Consider the following 14,468-nt stretch of genomic DNA (forward strand, 5'->3'; position numbering starts at 1 on the left):
GGAAGTATTCCCTCCTCTTCTATTTTTTGAAAAACTTTAAGGAGAATGGGTATTATGTCTTCTCTATATGTCTGATAAAATTCAGCGGTGAATACATCTTGCCCGGGTGTTTTGTTCTTGGGTAGTTTTTAGATTACTGATTCGACTTCGTTGCTGGTAATCGGTCTGTTTAGATTTTCTGTTTCTTCCTTGTAGTCTTGGAAGGTTGTATTTTTCTAGAAAGTTGTCTATTTCCTCTAGGTTATCCAGCTTGTTAGCATATAGATTTTCATAGTATTCTCTAATAATTCTTTGTATTTCTGTGGTGTCCATCGTGATATTTCCTTTCTCATTCCTGATTCTGTTTATATGTGTAGATTCTCTTTTTCTCTAAATAAGTCTGGCTAGGGATTTATCTATTTTGTTTATTTTCTCAAAGAACCATCTCTTGGTTTCACTGATTTTTTTCTATTGTTTTATTCTTCTCAATTTTATTTATTTCTTCTGTGATCTTTATTCTGTCCCTCCTTCTGCTGACTTTGGGCCTCATTTGTTTTTCTTTCTCTAGTTTCAGTAATTGTGAATTTAGACTATTCATGCGGGATTGTTCTTCCTTCTTTATATAGGTCGGGACTGCTATATACATTCCTCTTAGAACTGCCATGCTATGTCCCACAGAAGTTGGGGCATTGTGCTGTTGTTTTCATTTGTCTCCATGTACTGCTTAATCTCTGTTTTAATTTGGTCATTGATCCATTGATTATTTTGGAGCATGTTGTTAAACCTCCATATATTTGTGAACGTTTTTTATTTCTTTGTACAATTTATTTCTAGTTTTATACCTTTGTGATCTGAGAAGTTGGTTGGTAGAATTTCAATCTTTTTGAATTTACTGAGGCTATTTTTGTGGCCTAGTATGTGGCCTATTCTGAGAAATGTTCAATGTGTACTTGAGAAGAATTTGTATCCTGCTGCTTTTGGCTGAAATATTCTATAGATGTCTGTTAGGTTCATCTGTTCTAATGTGTTGTTTAGTGCCTCTGTGTCATTACCTATTTTTTGTCTGGTTGATCTGTCATTTGGAGTGAATGGTGTGTTGAAGTCTCCTAAATGAATGCATTGCATTCTGTTTCCTCCTTTAATTCTGTTAGTATTTGTTTCACATTTGTAGGTGCTCCTGTGTTGGTTGCATAGATATTTATAATGGTATATCCTCTTGTTGGACTGACCCCTTTATCATCATGTAATGTCCTTCTTTGTCTCTTGTTACTTTCTTTGTTTTGAAATCTATTTTGTCTGACACAACACCTGCTTTTTTCTCCCTATTGTTTGCATGAAATATTTTTTTCCATCCCTTCACTTTTAGTCTGTGTATGTCTTTGGGTTTGAAGTGAGTCTCTTGTAGGCAGCATACAGATGGGTCTTGCTTTTTTATCTATTCTATTACTCTGTGTCTTGATTGTTGCCTTCAGTGCATTTATACTTAGGGTAATTATCAATAGATATGTACTTATTGCCATAGCAGGCTTTAGATTCGTTGTTATCAAAGGTTCAAGGGCAGCTTCTTTACTATCTAACTATCTAACTTAACTCACTTATTATGCTATTATAAACACAGTCTGATGATTCTTTATTTCTCTCCTTTCTTTTTCTTCCTTCTCCACTCTTTAAATGTTAGGTGTTTTAATCTGTACTCTTTGTGTTTCCCGTGACTGAATTTGTGGATAGCTGATTTTATTTTGCATTTAGTTAGTATTTGGTTAGTCTACTTTCTTTGCTGTGGTTTTATTTTCTCAGGTGAAAGCTATTTAGCCTTAGGCCTACTTCCATCTAGAGCAGTCCCTTTAAAATACATTGTAGAGATGGTTTGTGGGAGATAAATCCCCTCACCTTTTGTTTATCTGGGAATTGTTTAATCCCTCCTTAAAATTTAAATGATAATATTGCTGGATACAGTACTCTTGGTTCAAGGCCCTTTTGTTTCATTGCATTGAATATATCATGCCATTCCTTTCTGGGAAGTCTGATGATAGCCTGATGGATTTTCCTTTGTAGGTAATCTTTTTTCTCTCTCTGTCTGCCTTTAATACTCTGTCATTGTCTTTGATCTTTGCCATTTTAATTATTATATGTTTTGGTGTTGTCCTCCTTGGGTCCCTTGTGTTAGAAGTTCTGTGGACTTCCATGGTCTGGGAGACTATTTCTTTCCCCAGATGGGAAGTTTTCAGCAATTATTTCTTCAATGACACTTTCTATCCCTTTTTCTTTCTCTTCTTCTTCTAGTACCCCTTATAATGCAAATATTGTTCCATTTGGATTGATCACATAGTTCTCTTAATATTCTTTCATTCCTGGAGATCCTTTTATCTCTCTCTGCCTCAGCTTCTCTCTATTCCTGTTCTCTGATTTCTATTCTATTAACAGTCTCTTCCACCTCATCCAGGCTGCTCTTAAATCCTTTCATCGTTTGTTTCATTTCTGTTATGTCCCTCCTGAATTCATCCCTTAGCTCTTGAATATTTCTCTGTAGCTCCATCAGCATGCTTATGGCTTTTATTTTGAATTATTTTGCAGGAAGATTGGTGATTTCAGTCTTACCAAGCCCTCTCTCTGGTGTTTGAGGGATTTTGGACTGAACAAGGTTCTTCTGCCTTTTGATGGTGCATGTGTCAGCTGGGAGAACAAAGTCCCTTCCTGCTTGTCGGTCACCTTGCCTGTCTCTGCTGTCTGTGCTGGTTAACCACACACAGGGAGCAGTGTCTGGGTTAATTCCCTAGGCTGCTGTGGGCAGGGTGACATGTAGGATGGCCTGGGGCACTGGCAGAGGTCGCAGGCCAACAGCACATGTGTCTGCTGCAATGACATGGCCCCTTCATGCTTCTTGGTCTCTGCGCCTGTCTCCTCTGTCTGTGCTGTTCAACTGTGCACTGGGGCAGCCTCTGGTTTAATCCCCTAAGTTTCCATGCGCAGGAAAGCCCTTGGGATGGGCTAGGGCACTGGCAGGAGTTGCAGGCCAGTGGCGCATGTTCTGCAGTGAGAACAAAGCCCCTTCATGCCTTCCAGACTCTGCACCCATCTGCACTGCCTGTGCTGGTCAACCATGTGCAGGGAGCACCCTCTGGGTCTGGACTAGTTAGCCACGCACAGGGAGAAGCCTCCATGTCAAGCTGTGTTGTTGCTGTAGGCAGGGCTGCTCCCCAGCTGTTCTGCAGCAATGGTGGGTCAGCCAGTTTGCTTGCAGTGCTGTTCTGGGGAAGGAATGGCAGGATGCCCATTGCTGTGAGAGGCCTTGGAGCTGTGGTGCCACCCAGTGGGTTAGGGCACCTGAAGTTCCTAGCCTGCTGGGCTGAGTGTGCCAGGACGATTTTGTCCACCTGTTAAACCCTTGTCCCTTTAAGACTTTTAAAGCACCTGCTTTTCTTTTGTCCCAGAACAGCTGGCTGTGGGAACCTGTTCTCAGTCTTAGTCTTAGATTTTGCTTTTCCACTCCTCTGATATTGAGAGCACCATGCAATGTGTGTCTGTGCTCCCGGGGCAGATTTCTTGGGCTGATTATTTAGCAGTCCTGTGCTTCCACTCCTTCCCCACTCTGATTCTTTGCTTCCCGCTGGTGAGATGGGGTGGGGGGAGTGCTCGGGGCCCAGCGGTCATGGCTTTGTATCTTACCCTTTTCTGTGAGATGTTGGGTTCTCGCAGATGTAGCCTGGCTGGTGTACTCTATCTTCTGGGCACTCTTTTAGGAATAGTTGTATTTGCTGTATTTTCATAATATATATGGTTTGGGGAGGAGATTTCCACCACCCTACTCATGCTGCCATCTTTTCCTTCTCTCCACATGATATTTATTTGGCTTGTAATTTTGTGCCACATGATATGTTTTCCTAAGTCTTGCTAAAATCAAGCAGTCACTCTTGTGGAAATTTTGGAAACCATTCCAAAGCCCCATGGCAAGAAGACAAAGTTGCGGACTCCAATTTGATACAATGCTGTATTTGAGAACAATGGCTCTATTGTTAAACTAGGATGCAAGACTTAGCCTAAGCTGTGAAAATGTACCTGGATTCTCTGCCCTACACATCTGGCTTTGCTTCAAAGGGCAAAGAGTATCTGAGCTGCCATTTTCTTCCCTAGACTGCATGGTGAAAATGCCATTGGTAAAGGGCAAAAATTTTTTCACCATTAAGTTAACCTATTAATCTGGGAATTCTGAATAATGCATTTTATGGAGCAATCAGTCACTTTTCAGTGCTGTGGAATGTTGACTGAGTTTTTTGTTTGTCACAGGGTGATGCTCAAAAAGGGGAACCTGGAGAAAGAGGCCCAGGGGTACGTACATTACTGGAATGTTTTCCAGAGAAAGTCATCTCAGTCTGCTAAGATTCTGTAATTAATCTTTTTGACCCCTATAGTACAAGTGCAAAAATGATTTATAACTACATGTACGCTTGATGACTCAGACAGCCAGTCAGACAGATATGATCTTAGAAGTGGAAATGCGAGGGGGAAATACTCTGCTCTCCAGGGGTGACCACTGGACAGGGTGGTCAACCACATGACAGTCCTTCATACTTAATTTGAGATTTGTGAACGTTTCAAAAATATATAGTGTGTGTATACACATACATATATATATATGTATGTATATATATATATATACTGCTTCACTTTTTGTGGGCTTTTTTGGAGAAAGAATAAGTTAAAATTCTGAGAGCATAAATATCTCACTGGTTATTATTTATACTGGTCACATGTTGAAGTGACAGTATTTTAGACCTATTGGGATAAATGAAATACATTATTCAAAATACATTATCTAAACTATGCTTTTGTAAATCCAAATATACAGACAAAAAGAGAGATCATTCTAGTTGGTTTATTACCCCTAACATGAGAAGGTATCAGAGACTGAGAAATAAACACAGTAAATTTCTTCATTTGCATTTTTTTCTGGGGAATTGCAGTTGTGTAGCTAATAGCAGAGAAACATATAGTAAATAAAAAGGATGCCATGGCACATTTCTCCACAGGCTTGTCCCTGTGGGTGGAAGCTCAGGACTCAGACCCAGAGGTTTTAAAAGCTGTCCTCTTGGCATTTTTTAATCAACTTCATGAAAATTTTTGATAAAAGGTTTTTTAATTTCATTGGAAATATACTCAGAAATTTGTATTATTCATTCCAGAAACATGTCTTTTACATATAAAGCATAGTATTACATGAAGATAAAGTTAAGACAAAGCACTCATATTTCTGAAAAGTTAATTATCTCCTAGGAGAGAGAAGATATTTAAAATAAGTGCAATATGAAGCAGAATGTCAAAATATTATAAAAGCTGCATGCGCAAAGTGTTAGGGGCACAAAGGAGATTGGAACTATCAGGGTAGGTTTTATATGATTGACCCCTAAAGAGGATAGGACTGTGACAGGACAGAACAGAAAAGTGGAAGAGGACAAATGGAGAGTGCTGTAAGCAGCGACCTGAGGCACTGTGATGTGTTCAGAATGGTGAGAGGGGTGCCTAAAGAGGAGTATTGTCAGACGCGGCCTGAAGGCCAGAGCGGGTACTCTGTGCCACTGTAAGGCCTGGGCTTTGCTGGGTAATGGGCACCACCTGAGGTTTTAGATAAGGTGCAGGACACAAGAGCTGTGTCTGGAACACTCATCTGGCATGGCTCTAAATGAGAAACTGAAGGGGAAACCAGCAGAAGCAGGGAGTGCTTAGAGTGGTTTACTGTTAACAGCCTGTATGAAAGGTAACAGGGACACTGGCTCCCACTTCCTTGCCCATGGAAGCCACCAGCCTCATGCGTTTACTGAGCAGTTGAAACGTGGTGTGCTGTAGGAGTAAAACACCCACCCGACTGTGATGACGTGGTACCAAAAAGAGTGTAAAATATCTCACTGGTTATTATTTATACTGGTCAATTGTTGAAGTGACAGTATTTTAGACCTATTGGGATAAATAAAATACATTATTCAAAATTAATTTCACCTGTTCATTGTTGCTTCCTTTAATGTGGTTACTAAGGAACTTAAAATTACATATATATGGCTCACATTATATTGGACAGAATTGGGTTACAGTGATAGAATAGAAAGGAATACAAAATAGAAAGGAAGACAACATTGGAAGAATGATGAAAGGGTAGAAATGATAGGATGTGGTGACTAACTCTAACTCATACATTCAACAGATATTTATTGAGCACTTGCTATGTGCCAGGCCCTCTTTTAGGTGCTGGGAACATAGGAGTGAGCAAGACAGATAGTCCCTGCTTCATAAAGTGTTTTAGCAGGGGGAGGCAATAGATAGGCAACGATTGAGTAAGAATGTGAGCCAGTAAGAAGTGTTGGGAAAACATAACACAAGGTCATGAGGGCGCTCTAGGCAGTAAGAGCAGTAGGTACGAAGGCTCTGAGGTGGGAACAAGCTTGGCAGCCTCGAGAAATGGAACGCAAGGCAGAACCTGAAGAAGAGTGGTGGGGGGGCGAGCTGTGGAGGTCAGCAGGGGCTGGATCACACAGTGCCTGCTGGCCAGGGTCGGGAGAGCGGCCTTAAAACTCAGTGCAGTGGAAGCTCTTGAAAATTTTCACTGGTTGGATTAAAAGAATGTAAGGGACAAGTAGAGAGAAAAGAAGTTATAAACTTTTGATCCTGTGTAGTTTGAAACACAGTGGTTCCATTCATAGAAAAAGTAAAGTCAGAAATAAATTTGGTAGAGATTGATGAGTGCACTTTTGGATAATTTAAACTTGAATATTTAAAAACTAGTAATTAAAATGCCCTGAAAAGAAAAAAGGAAGAAAGAAAGGAAGGATGGATGGATGGATAGAGGGATGGATGGGTGGATGGAAGGAAAGGAGGAAGAAAGAAAGAAAACTGATAGCAACCAAACAGTAAGTTGATGGGAGATTTCAGAAAGAAAAACAGGGGGAAAAGAGTATACTATTTGAAGCAATATTCCTTTATTTTTGTAAACTATGCTGGCTCCTTCCTAAATACAATCTGATGTCATTTAATATAATGACAGAATTTCAAATACAGTTGTGTGTTAAAAAGGGTTGAGGGGGCCCCTAGATTCCTGAGATTAGAAGTCCAGTCTTTATTAGCACTGCAAACATGAACTGTTTTGACAAAGAACCCCAATTTAACTGTGTATAATGTGGCCTTTAATTTTAAGCACAACACTGAAACCTAAGGCATTTATGTGAATAAATATTTCTAAAATGGTTTAAATTGTAGTGTAACAATAGTGTTGACTAGTCCTACTTTCATCTTCAATTTTTCAGTGACAGCTCATTGGAGAGAAGTATTATTTCCTTCCTGAAGTTTTCCCTTCTACCTTTTGTAAAAAAAAAATGTCATACACAACAAAATTTTGTAGTCTGACTCACATGGAACTGCAACAATAGTTTGTTTATTCATAGGTTTCTCCAGCTCACTGAAAATATGTCTTACAATTCTATTTTCATACTTGAAAAGTATTGCATGAAAAAGACATGAAATCCTATTTTAAAAAAGACTTTCTATTGCTTAACTTTGGTTATTTCCCAGTGTGTTTAACATTCAGTATTTTACTACTAAAGGACTTTTGGACAGCCACACAATGGAGAAGGCTGTCCAGGATTCCCAAGAGTGACACAGGACAGGAGCAGAAGCACTGGCCTCTTATTTAGCAGGAGATAAAATATAGTAACTTAAAGGTCACTGTCTCATTCGGGTTGATAAAGGAACTATTCATTTCCTTGATGTTCTCTATTCTAGACCGAATTTGAAAGGAGGACCATAAAGGATATAAATATTTACATACATTTTAAAGGCCATTATCTCAGCTCAGTTTCAAAGCCAATTTCTCTAACAGTCTCTGTGGAACATTCTCAGCTGTGATACTTCATAGTTTAAAAGTCAATATAACAATTTTGAAAGGACCATTATAGATCGTCACTGCTACAATGAGTTTCAGTGTATAGCCTCTCTTTCAGCTTCGGGCCAAAGGGTAAGACATTGAGTTTGAGAAAGTATGTGGAACTGTGAATAGAATGTTATAAAGGGAAAAATATGTTCTTTTCTTGTCCCTAGGAAATGCACATTCCGTAAGTGTGAAGAGAAGTGAAATCGCTTACATTTATAGGGCCTTATTTTCTGAGACTGTACAGATGTGTTCTATTATACTTTATAAATGGAAAACATCAAATACTTCCTTCAAATTTGCCTTCTAATATTTTACTTTTTCTTTGCTTTTTAATTAGGGAATTCCTGGGTACAAGGGTGAGAAGGTAAGTTGGTAACAACAAATAGATAGGAATTTCAGAAAGAAAAACAGAAACATAACTGTACGAATGTAGCTAATAAAAGTTACTTTATTTTTGTAGATCTGGATTCCCTATTCCTAAATATATTCTTCATTCTGTTAACATAAAACACTAATAGAATTTAAGAGATGGGTGGATGGCACCTTAAGATATCTGACATTAGAATCCAGCCTGAGCTCTGCAAACATGGATTCTTTTAATAGAAAACCCCAGTTTAACAGCCATGCAGCACAGGCATCCAAAGTAAAGTTCCTACATGCAAACGGATGCAGCAGTCCAGCTCCCATGGTGCTTAACCTCCTATGAAACCTAGAATCGGAACTCTCTCATGGGGAAAGAGGATTTATCTTGCTTGAACAGTAAAGAACCATTTATTTCATTCAATCAGACATCTGGGTAGAGCTTGCAGGGGGAGTAAATTTGAAAAACAAATGAAGTTTGGGTTAGTAGATTATTTTTGATGATTTGCAAATTGCAAGTTAGGAAATCAAACTGATTCAAAAGAAATTAACAAGTTGGACTGGATCTCAGGGACCTTTGAGAGTTTTCAATGGTTCATTAATAAATTTTTGCCACAGTTTTATTATCAGATTTCCTGTCTGAAATTAGGATATGTGACTATTACTCATTCCGTCCCACAACCCTCAGACCTAGGCAGGCAGCCTGTACTTTAGGAAGCCCTGTTCTGGGTCACCTCTGACGTCCTGACTCCCTGAAAAGCCAGGAGTCTGCAGAGTCAGAGGCCTGTGCCCTCTCCTAGACCATGCTTGGAGTAAACAAGACCCCAGAAGTACCCACAAGATGGCCAGAAGCTGATGGGTGCACAAACCTCTCCCCCATACCCAACTTCCAGGCCTGGGGGGAAACCAAATGGAAGCTTTGAGGTGGGAGGGGGCCACGGAGGGAGCTTTGTTCTGCTGCCTGGGGCACCCTTGTGTATGCACCCCCACAGCTCAGCTCCTTTTGCTGTGGAAGGGAGCTAAGTAAAGTGGGTACTGGGCTGTAGGGGAGGGACTTGGGCTGTCCTCCCACCTGAGCCTCTGAGGAATTCCCAAATTCTTTAATGTGTTCTCCCTTTGGAAGCTATATTTGTCAAGATATGAAGTTTACTAGTTTATTGGCTTGATTTATAACTTTCAACTAGCTACATACCGTTGTGGGCCTCTGCTTGCACTCTTGCCCTGGGCCTTGAAACTACTAGGGGTGAACCGACATGCAGGTGAGTACATATATCCCCGATCACTGGAACTGTTAGGCATAAAAGGGGAAGGCTGTAAGGAATGCCATGATTTTCTACCTTGTCATGTGAACCTGGGCAACTCAACATCTTGCAGTGTCTGTTTCTTTATCCATGTAGAATGGGACTGATACAGGCTTCCCTAGTTTACAGGGTAGTGTAGTTGGAGAATCAAATGGAATAAAGGATGGGACAATGTACTGTAAATTATTTACTGGCATATAAATATAAGGTGTTATAATGAAGAGGCAGGAATAAAATGATAATATGCGAAAGTTAAGAAAATTTCATGAATGTAAACTGTTCTCTCTCTATATATATACATACAGTTGAAGAAAACTATTCATGTTCCTGATCTTGATTTATACAATGAGCTCATTACCAACATCAGAAAGCTTTATGTATATATATGTAGATGTATATTTTTATATGTATATATTATATATACTTTATATAAATTTATATTTGTAAATATATTATAAGATATATAATATATATATATTTTGAGAAAAAATTCATTTAACCTTCTGGGAATTATAGATTCACCCAAAGAGTTCGCATTTGGAAAATACAAACTCTTAGAGCAAAGTGACCCTGAACCATCCTCATTCAAACCAGAATTTCACCAGGAGCAGCTGCATCAGAAATCAGAGGCTGGGAACAGAGCTAATCTTTTCATAGCTTTTTGAAGCATTTGCTCTCTGGAACTGTGTAATTGTAGCCATTCCTCAGGGATTACTGAGCTCACCAAAAGAGAAACGCCTTTGCAGAGGCAAATAATGTGAATACAATATTTTTATTGATGGAAATCTGCCCCCAAAACAAATGCTGTTCCTTAGGACCCTATAGCTAACAAATCTGTCTGGACAAATGGAATGTGAATTCTGGCCAAAAGAATTTTGAGTCTATTTATAGTACTTTTTCTGTTTTATATTTTGGTGGCTGACTCATTTTATTCTCATACAACATTATTAAATTAATTGCTTTCTAATTGATTCTTCAAGAGTGATTTTCTATTTGCATTCAGAAATAAATGTTCAACTTGTTCTAAGTGAAAGCTCAGTTTTTCCTGGGTCAGTTTGACACACAATGCGATGTAGAGAGAGAACAGATAGCTTTTGAACAGAGGCATAGCTGGATCTAAGAACTGTACCTCTCACTTTCCTGCTCCAGATGCCAGCAATACCCCATGGGCAGAAGTGTAAGGTCAGTGGAAAGGACCTTACAGGCCATGGCAGTGTGCCTTACTCATCTTTGGGCAGCTGATGAGGAGCATGCACTTGGGGGTCTAGCAGACTCAAACTCGTGGTCACGGGCAAGCTACTTCATGTTCTGAGCTTCATTTGCCTTATCTATGAGTGGACATACTTTGCAGGGCTGTTGTGGAGATTAGAAAAAATGTGAAGGCTTTGGCATATATTTTGCCACCATAATTGGTGGTGACAATTGTGATTTCCCTTAGAGCAGTGCTATTTGAAGTGTGGTCTGCAGGGTGGCTATCTGTGAACTGTTTGTGACTACCTAGCGAAGGATAAAGCTTGCAGCAGAATATAAATCTACTACATCACTAAATACACAATTTAATTCAGCTGATGTTTATTTTTCAAAGCAAGACTTCCTTGATGAATAAAGCAGGGCGTTCATGTACATTCTGGTGCAAGTTCCTGAGTCATGTGTAGTGGCACTTTTAGGAGCAGGCTTTAGAGCAGCACATGGATAATAAAGCAGCTGCAGAGGTAGACAAGCAGTGAGGGTGCTGGACTAAAAGCCATTGGCTAGCATGTGCATTTACATCAATCATCTAATGTGTCCAACTGAGTTGCTTATCTTAGAAGTATGAATTGCTTTGAAGCTCAGAACAAACATATGCATGTTAACATTTTGGAAGTTCTAACTTTGGTTATTTTTCTAATTGACTGTTACTTTTTAGTTCTTATTAGAAATCTTAAAAGCCTGGCACAATGGATTAGTATGCAGAGGCCCCGATTCTCATTCTTTCCAAACAACTTACTTAAATTTTTTGCATCACAAATTTTTGATCTACAAAATTGGGCTAATAATACCTTCCTTGGCAGTTAATGTCAGATTAACTGAGTTGATTTCTGTAAAATAATTCTAAAAATAACCTTTAAAGCATAATTTCAATGTCAGGTTTTTTATTTTCATTAGTATTGCAGGAAAGGCAGGATAGTAGAGTGTGATGATGGAAAATTCACAGCGTGCTAGCTACCATGTCCCACTCTCTCCTCCAGTAGACCTTGCTAATTCTTCATGGCTCCTTGCCCCACCATGTCATGACATGGTCTCAGAACCATTCTCTCACAATTTGCTAGGCAAATACTGCTAACTGATCAAAATTGGTACTCAGCCTGGAGCATGGCACTGTAGAAAATATAGGGACTCTGAGTAAACCTGGATCAGGCCCTGATTCTTCTTACTAACTATCTGATCAAGGGAAGTTATCTTGCTAAGCTTAAATTTTCTCATCTATAAAGTAAGAGTTGCAAAAGTAATCTCCTTGGGCTGTAAAGTGGATTCAATTAAATCACATATGTGAAGGGCCTATACTATATGGTAGATGCTCAGAAAACCTTAGTTTCATTCCTTTTAATTTAACCAATGTCTCCAAAATATTAATCTTGTTAGGTAGTATCACTGATTTTATTCTGCCAAGTTAAGGGTGACTCGTGGATAAAATTTTTCAGAGTTCAATGCCTAAATAACTTCCAGGATTGAGGATAACCTTGTAGATAACCCATCAGAGTGCTTATGTCATAAGATTCAGCTGGGAATCTTTTTACTAAAAGAAAATCCTAACACTGAATGACTGCAAATGTGCCCTTTCTTATTTCATGTATTTATCTTTTAGGGTGAAAGCGGAGAATGTGGTAAACCGGGAATAAAAGGTGACAAAGTAAGGAACATGTTTTTAAAATACTAGGAGCTGTAATGTTGCTGGGGTTGTTTCCTTAGGGGGACATTCCTGGGACTTTATGTTGGATCTCAGTTCTGGAGTTAGTTACTGGCTCAGTTTTCACATCTGTTAAAAAGGAAGCAGAAAACAAAGCCATACTCAACTTTAGTTAATGGAGCCCCCAAACGCCTTTCTCATGGACCATGACGACTTTGCTTTGCAGCACCCTGAGCTTTGAGGACTAAATGTTATGGTTAAAAGAAAAATTTAGCCAGCAAATTCAGTTCAAGCTCCAGTAGGGTCAAAGCAGAATTATTTTCCAGATATAAATGCTGAGAACAAGCATTTTGTAGAGTGATGAAGTCTGTGAAATAAGTTAATGAAATAGCTATAAATCATGTGGCAGAATTAGACATAGATCGGGTTCGACATTTTGAAAATGCAGCAAGTCACAGACAATTGGGTGCATATTTACCTTTCTTTAAAAAATAAATATGAATGACATGTAAACTGGAGACAGTATTAAATATGATGAAGTAAGTAAATGGACTATAAGGGACCAGAAGTGCATAGAGAGTACATTTGAAACATGATGATAAAGGATCCAAAAAAGTATGGAGTAAAAATAAATAGTTTCATTACAGTTAAGAACTATTAACACCATGCCACCAAGATACTAAACTCTTCCAATTACCTACATTTTAATTATGGGAGAGAGTCAAAGAGAGAAAACTGAGACAGAAGGTAGAGAGGATAAGATGACACTGACTTATATAACTAAATGCTTTAAATAGCTTGAGACTTTCTGAAAGCTTCTAAACTACTATAGACTTAAAGGTCAGGTGGATCTGAAAAATGTAGGCTTGATAATTATCTTTCAGAAAACTGAAAAGTGTGATAATGAATGGATTCTTCCTGGAGGATAATTGTAAGTGGGAAAGGGACAAGGACTTGAAGGTACTTCATCAATTTTCCAAGGTCCTTTCTTTCAAAAAAAACATTTTTTAAAAAATTGTGGGAATAGCTCCATAACAACAAAATGACCACTTAGGTTTTAAGCACAAAATATATGGAACACATGTAGAACAAAAATGAAAGTCAAACAATAACTGGGAAAACTATTTGAAATAAAAATGGCTAAAAAGAGTAATATACTTTATTGACTAAGATGCCATGACTGTCAAATGCCCTATTATTTTCTGTATGAAAAAGAAAAATACTGCCAATTATAAATATAAGATGCAATTGATTGCAATATGTATCCCAATGTCAGATGAAAAATCTGAAAAAAATGCATGTCTAGAGTCCATGAATTATAGTTTCCTTTGACATGAGTTCACACAAGTTTATAAGTAAAACATACAAAGAACAAATGAAAAGACACAAAAGAGGAAACATGTGTTTGCAAGAGAAAAAATCCAAACACACTAGCCACCAGATAAGTGAAATTGAAACATTAAAATATTATTTCACATATCTTGACAAAACACTGAAACAGTATAAACTAATTAGTGTTGATGAGATTTTGTAAGACGCAGATGTATTCTCTTTACTCAGATAGTGAGAATGGAAATCTGAGCAAACTTTATGGAGGAAAGTTTCACTTATTCCTTCCCTATATGGTGTGAGAGGAAAGAGGGAGTGAGAGAAAACCTTAGATGTGCTGACAGTCTTTGCATCTGTCATCCCCTTCAGGCACTTATCCTTAGGGACAAATCAGAAGTTGAATAAGGATCTATACACAAAGGTGCTCATTATGATACTTAAAATAGTAATCATCAGAAACCACTTAAATTGTTATCAAAACTAGGGAAATGAGTAAATTATTATAGATTCATATTCTTGAATATTATTCACTTTTCTAAGAATTTTTAATGACCTAAAAATATTTTTGATACAATGGAAAACCAAATAAGTAGAACACAAAACTAGATAAACACTTCGAAGAAAATGTTTGGAGAAAAAAAATCTATTGAGAGTAAAACTGGATGAAAATATGCCTAAACAGCAGTTGCCTCCATGTGAT

At 38.3% G+C, this 14,468-nt stretch overlaps 1 protein-coding gene across 6 annotated transcripts in view; it reads left to right on the plus strand.

The window, feature by feature from the left end:
• COL28A1 (collagen type XXVIII alpha 1 chain) overlaps nucleotides 1-14,468 on the plus strand; it is a 185,470-nt gene that overhangs the window by 18,225 nt on the left and 152,777 nt on the right. For all 6 annotated transcript variants that reach the window (XM_073238793.1, XM_073238792.1, XM_073238791.1 and 3 more), the window contains exons 7-9: nucleotides 4,264-4,305; nucleotides 8,229-8,255; nucleotides 12,398-12,442. In XM_073238793.1, coding sequence (XP_073094894.1) covers nucleotides 4,264-4,305; nucleotides 8,229-8,255; nucleotides 12,398-12,442 — 114 coding nt within the window. The remainder of the gene's footprint in view (nucleotides 1-4,263; nucleotides 4,306-8,228; nucleotides 8,256-12,397; nucleotides 12,443-14,468) is intronic.

Source organism: Manis javanica, chromosome 6 (genome assembly GCF_040802235.1).
Source record: "Manis javanica isolate MJ-LG chromosome 6, MJ_LKY, whole genome shotgun sequence".
In the NCBI taxonomy this organism is placed as follows: Eukaryota; Metazoa; Chordata; class Mammalia; order Pholidota; family Manidae; genus Manis; species Manis javanica.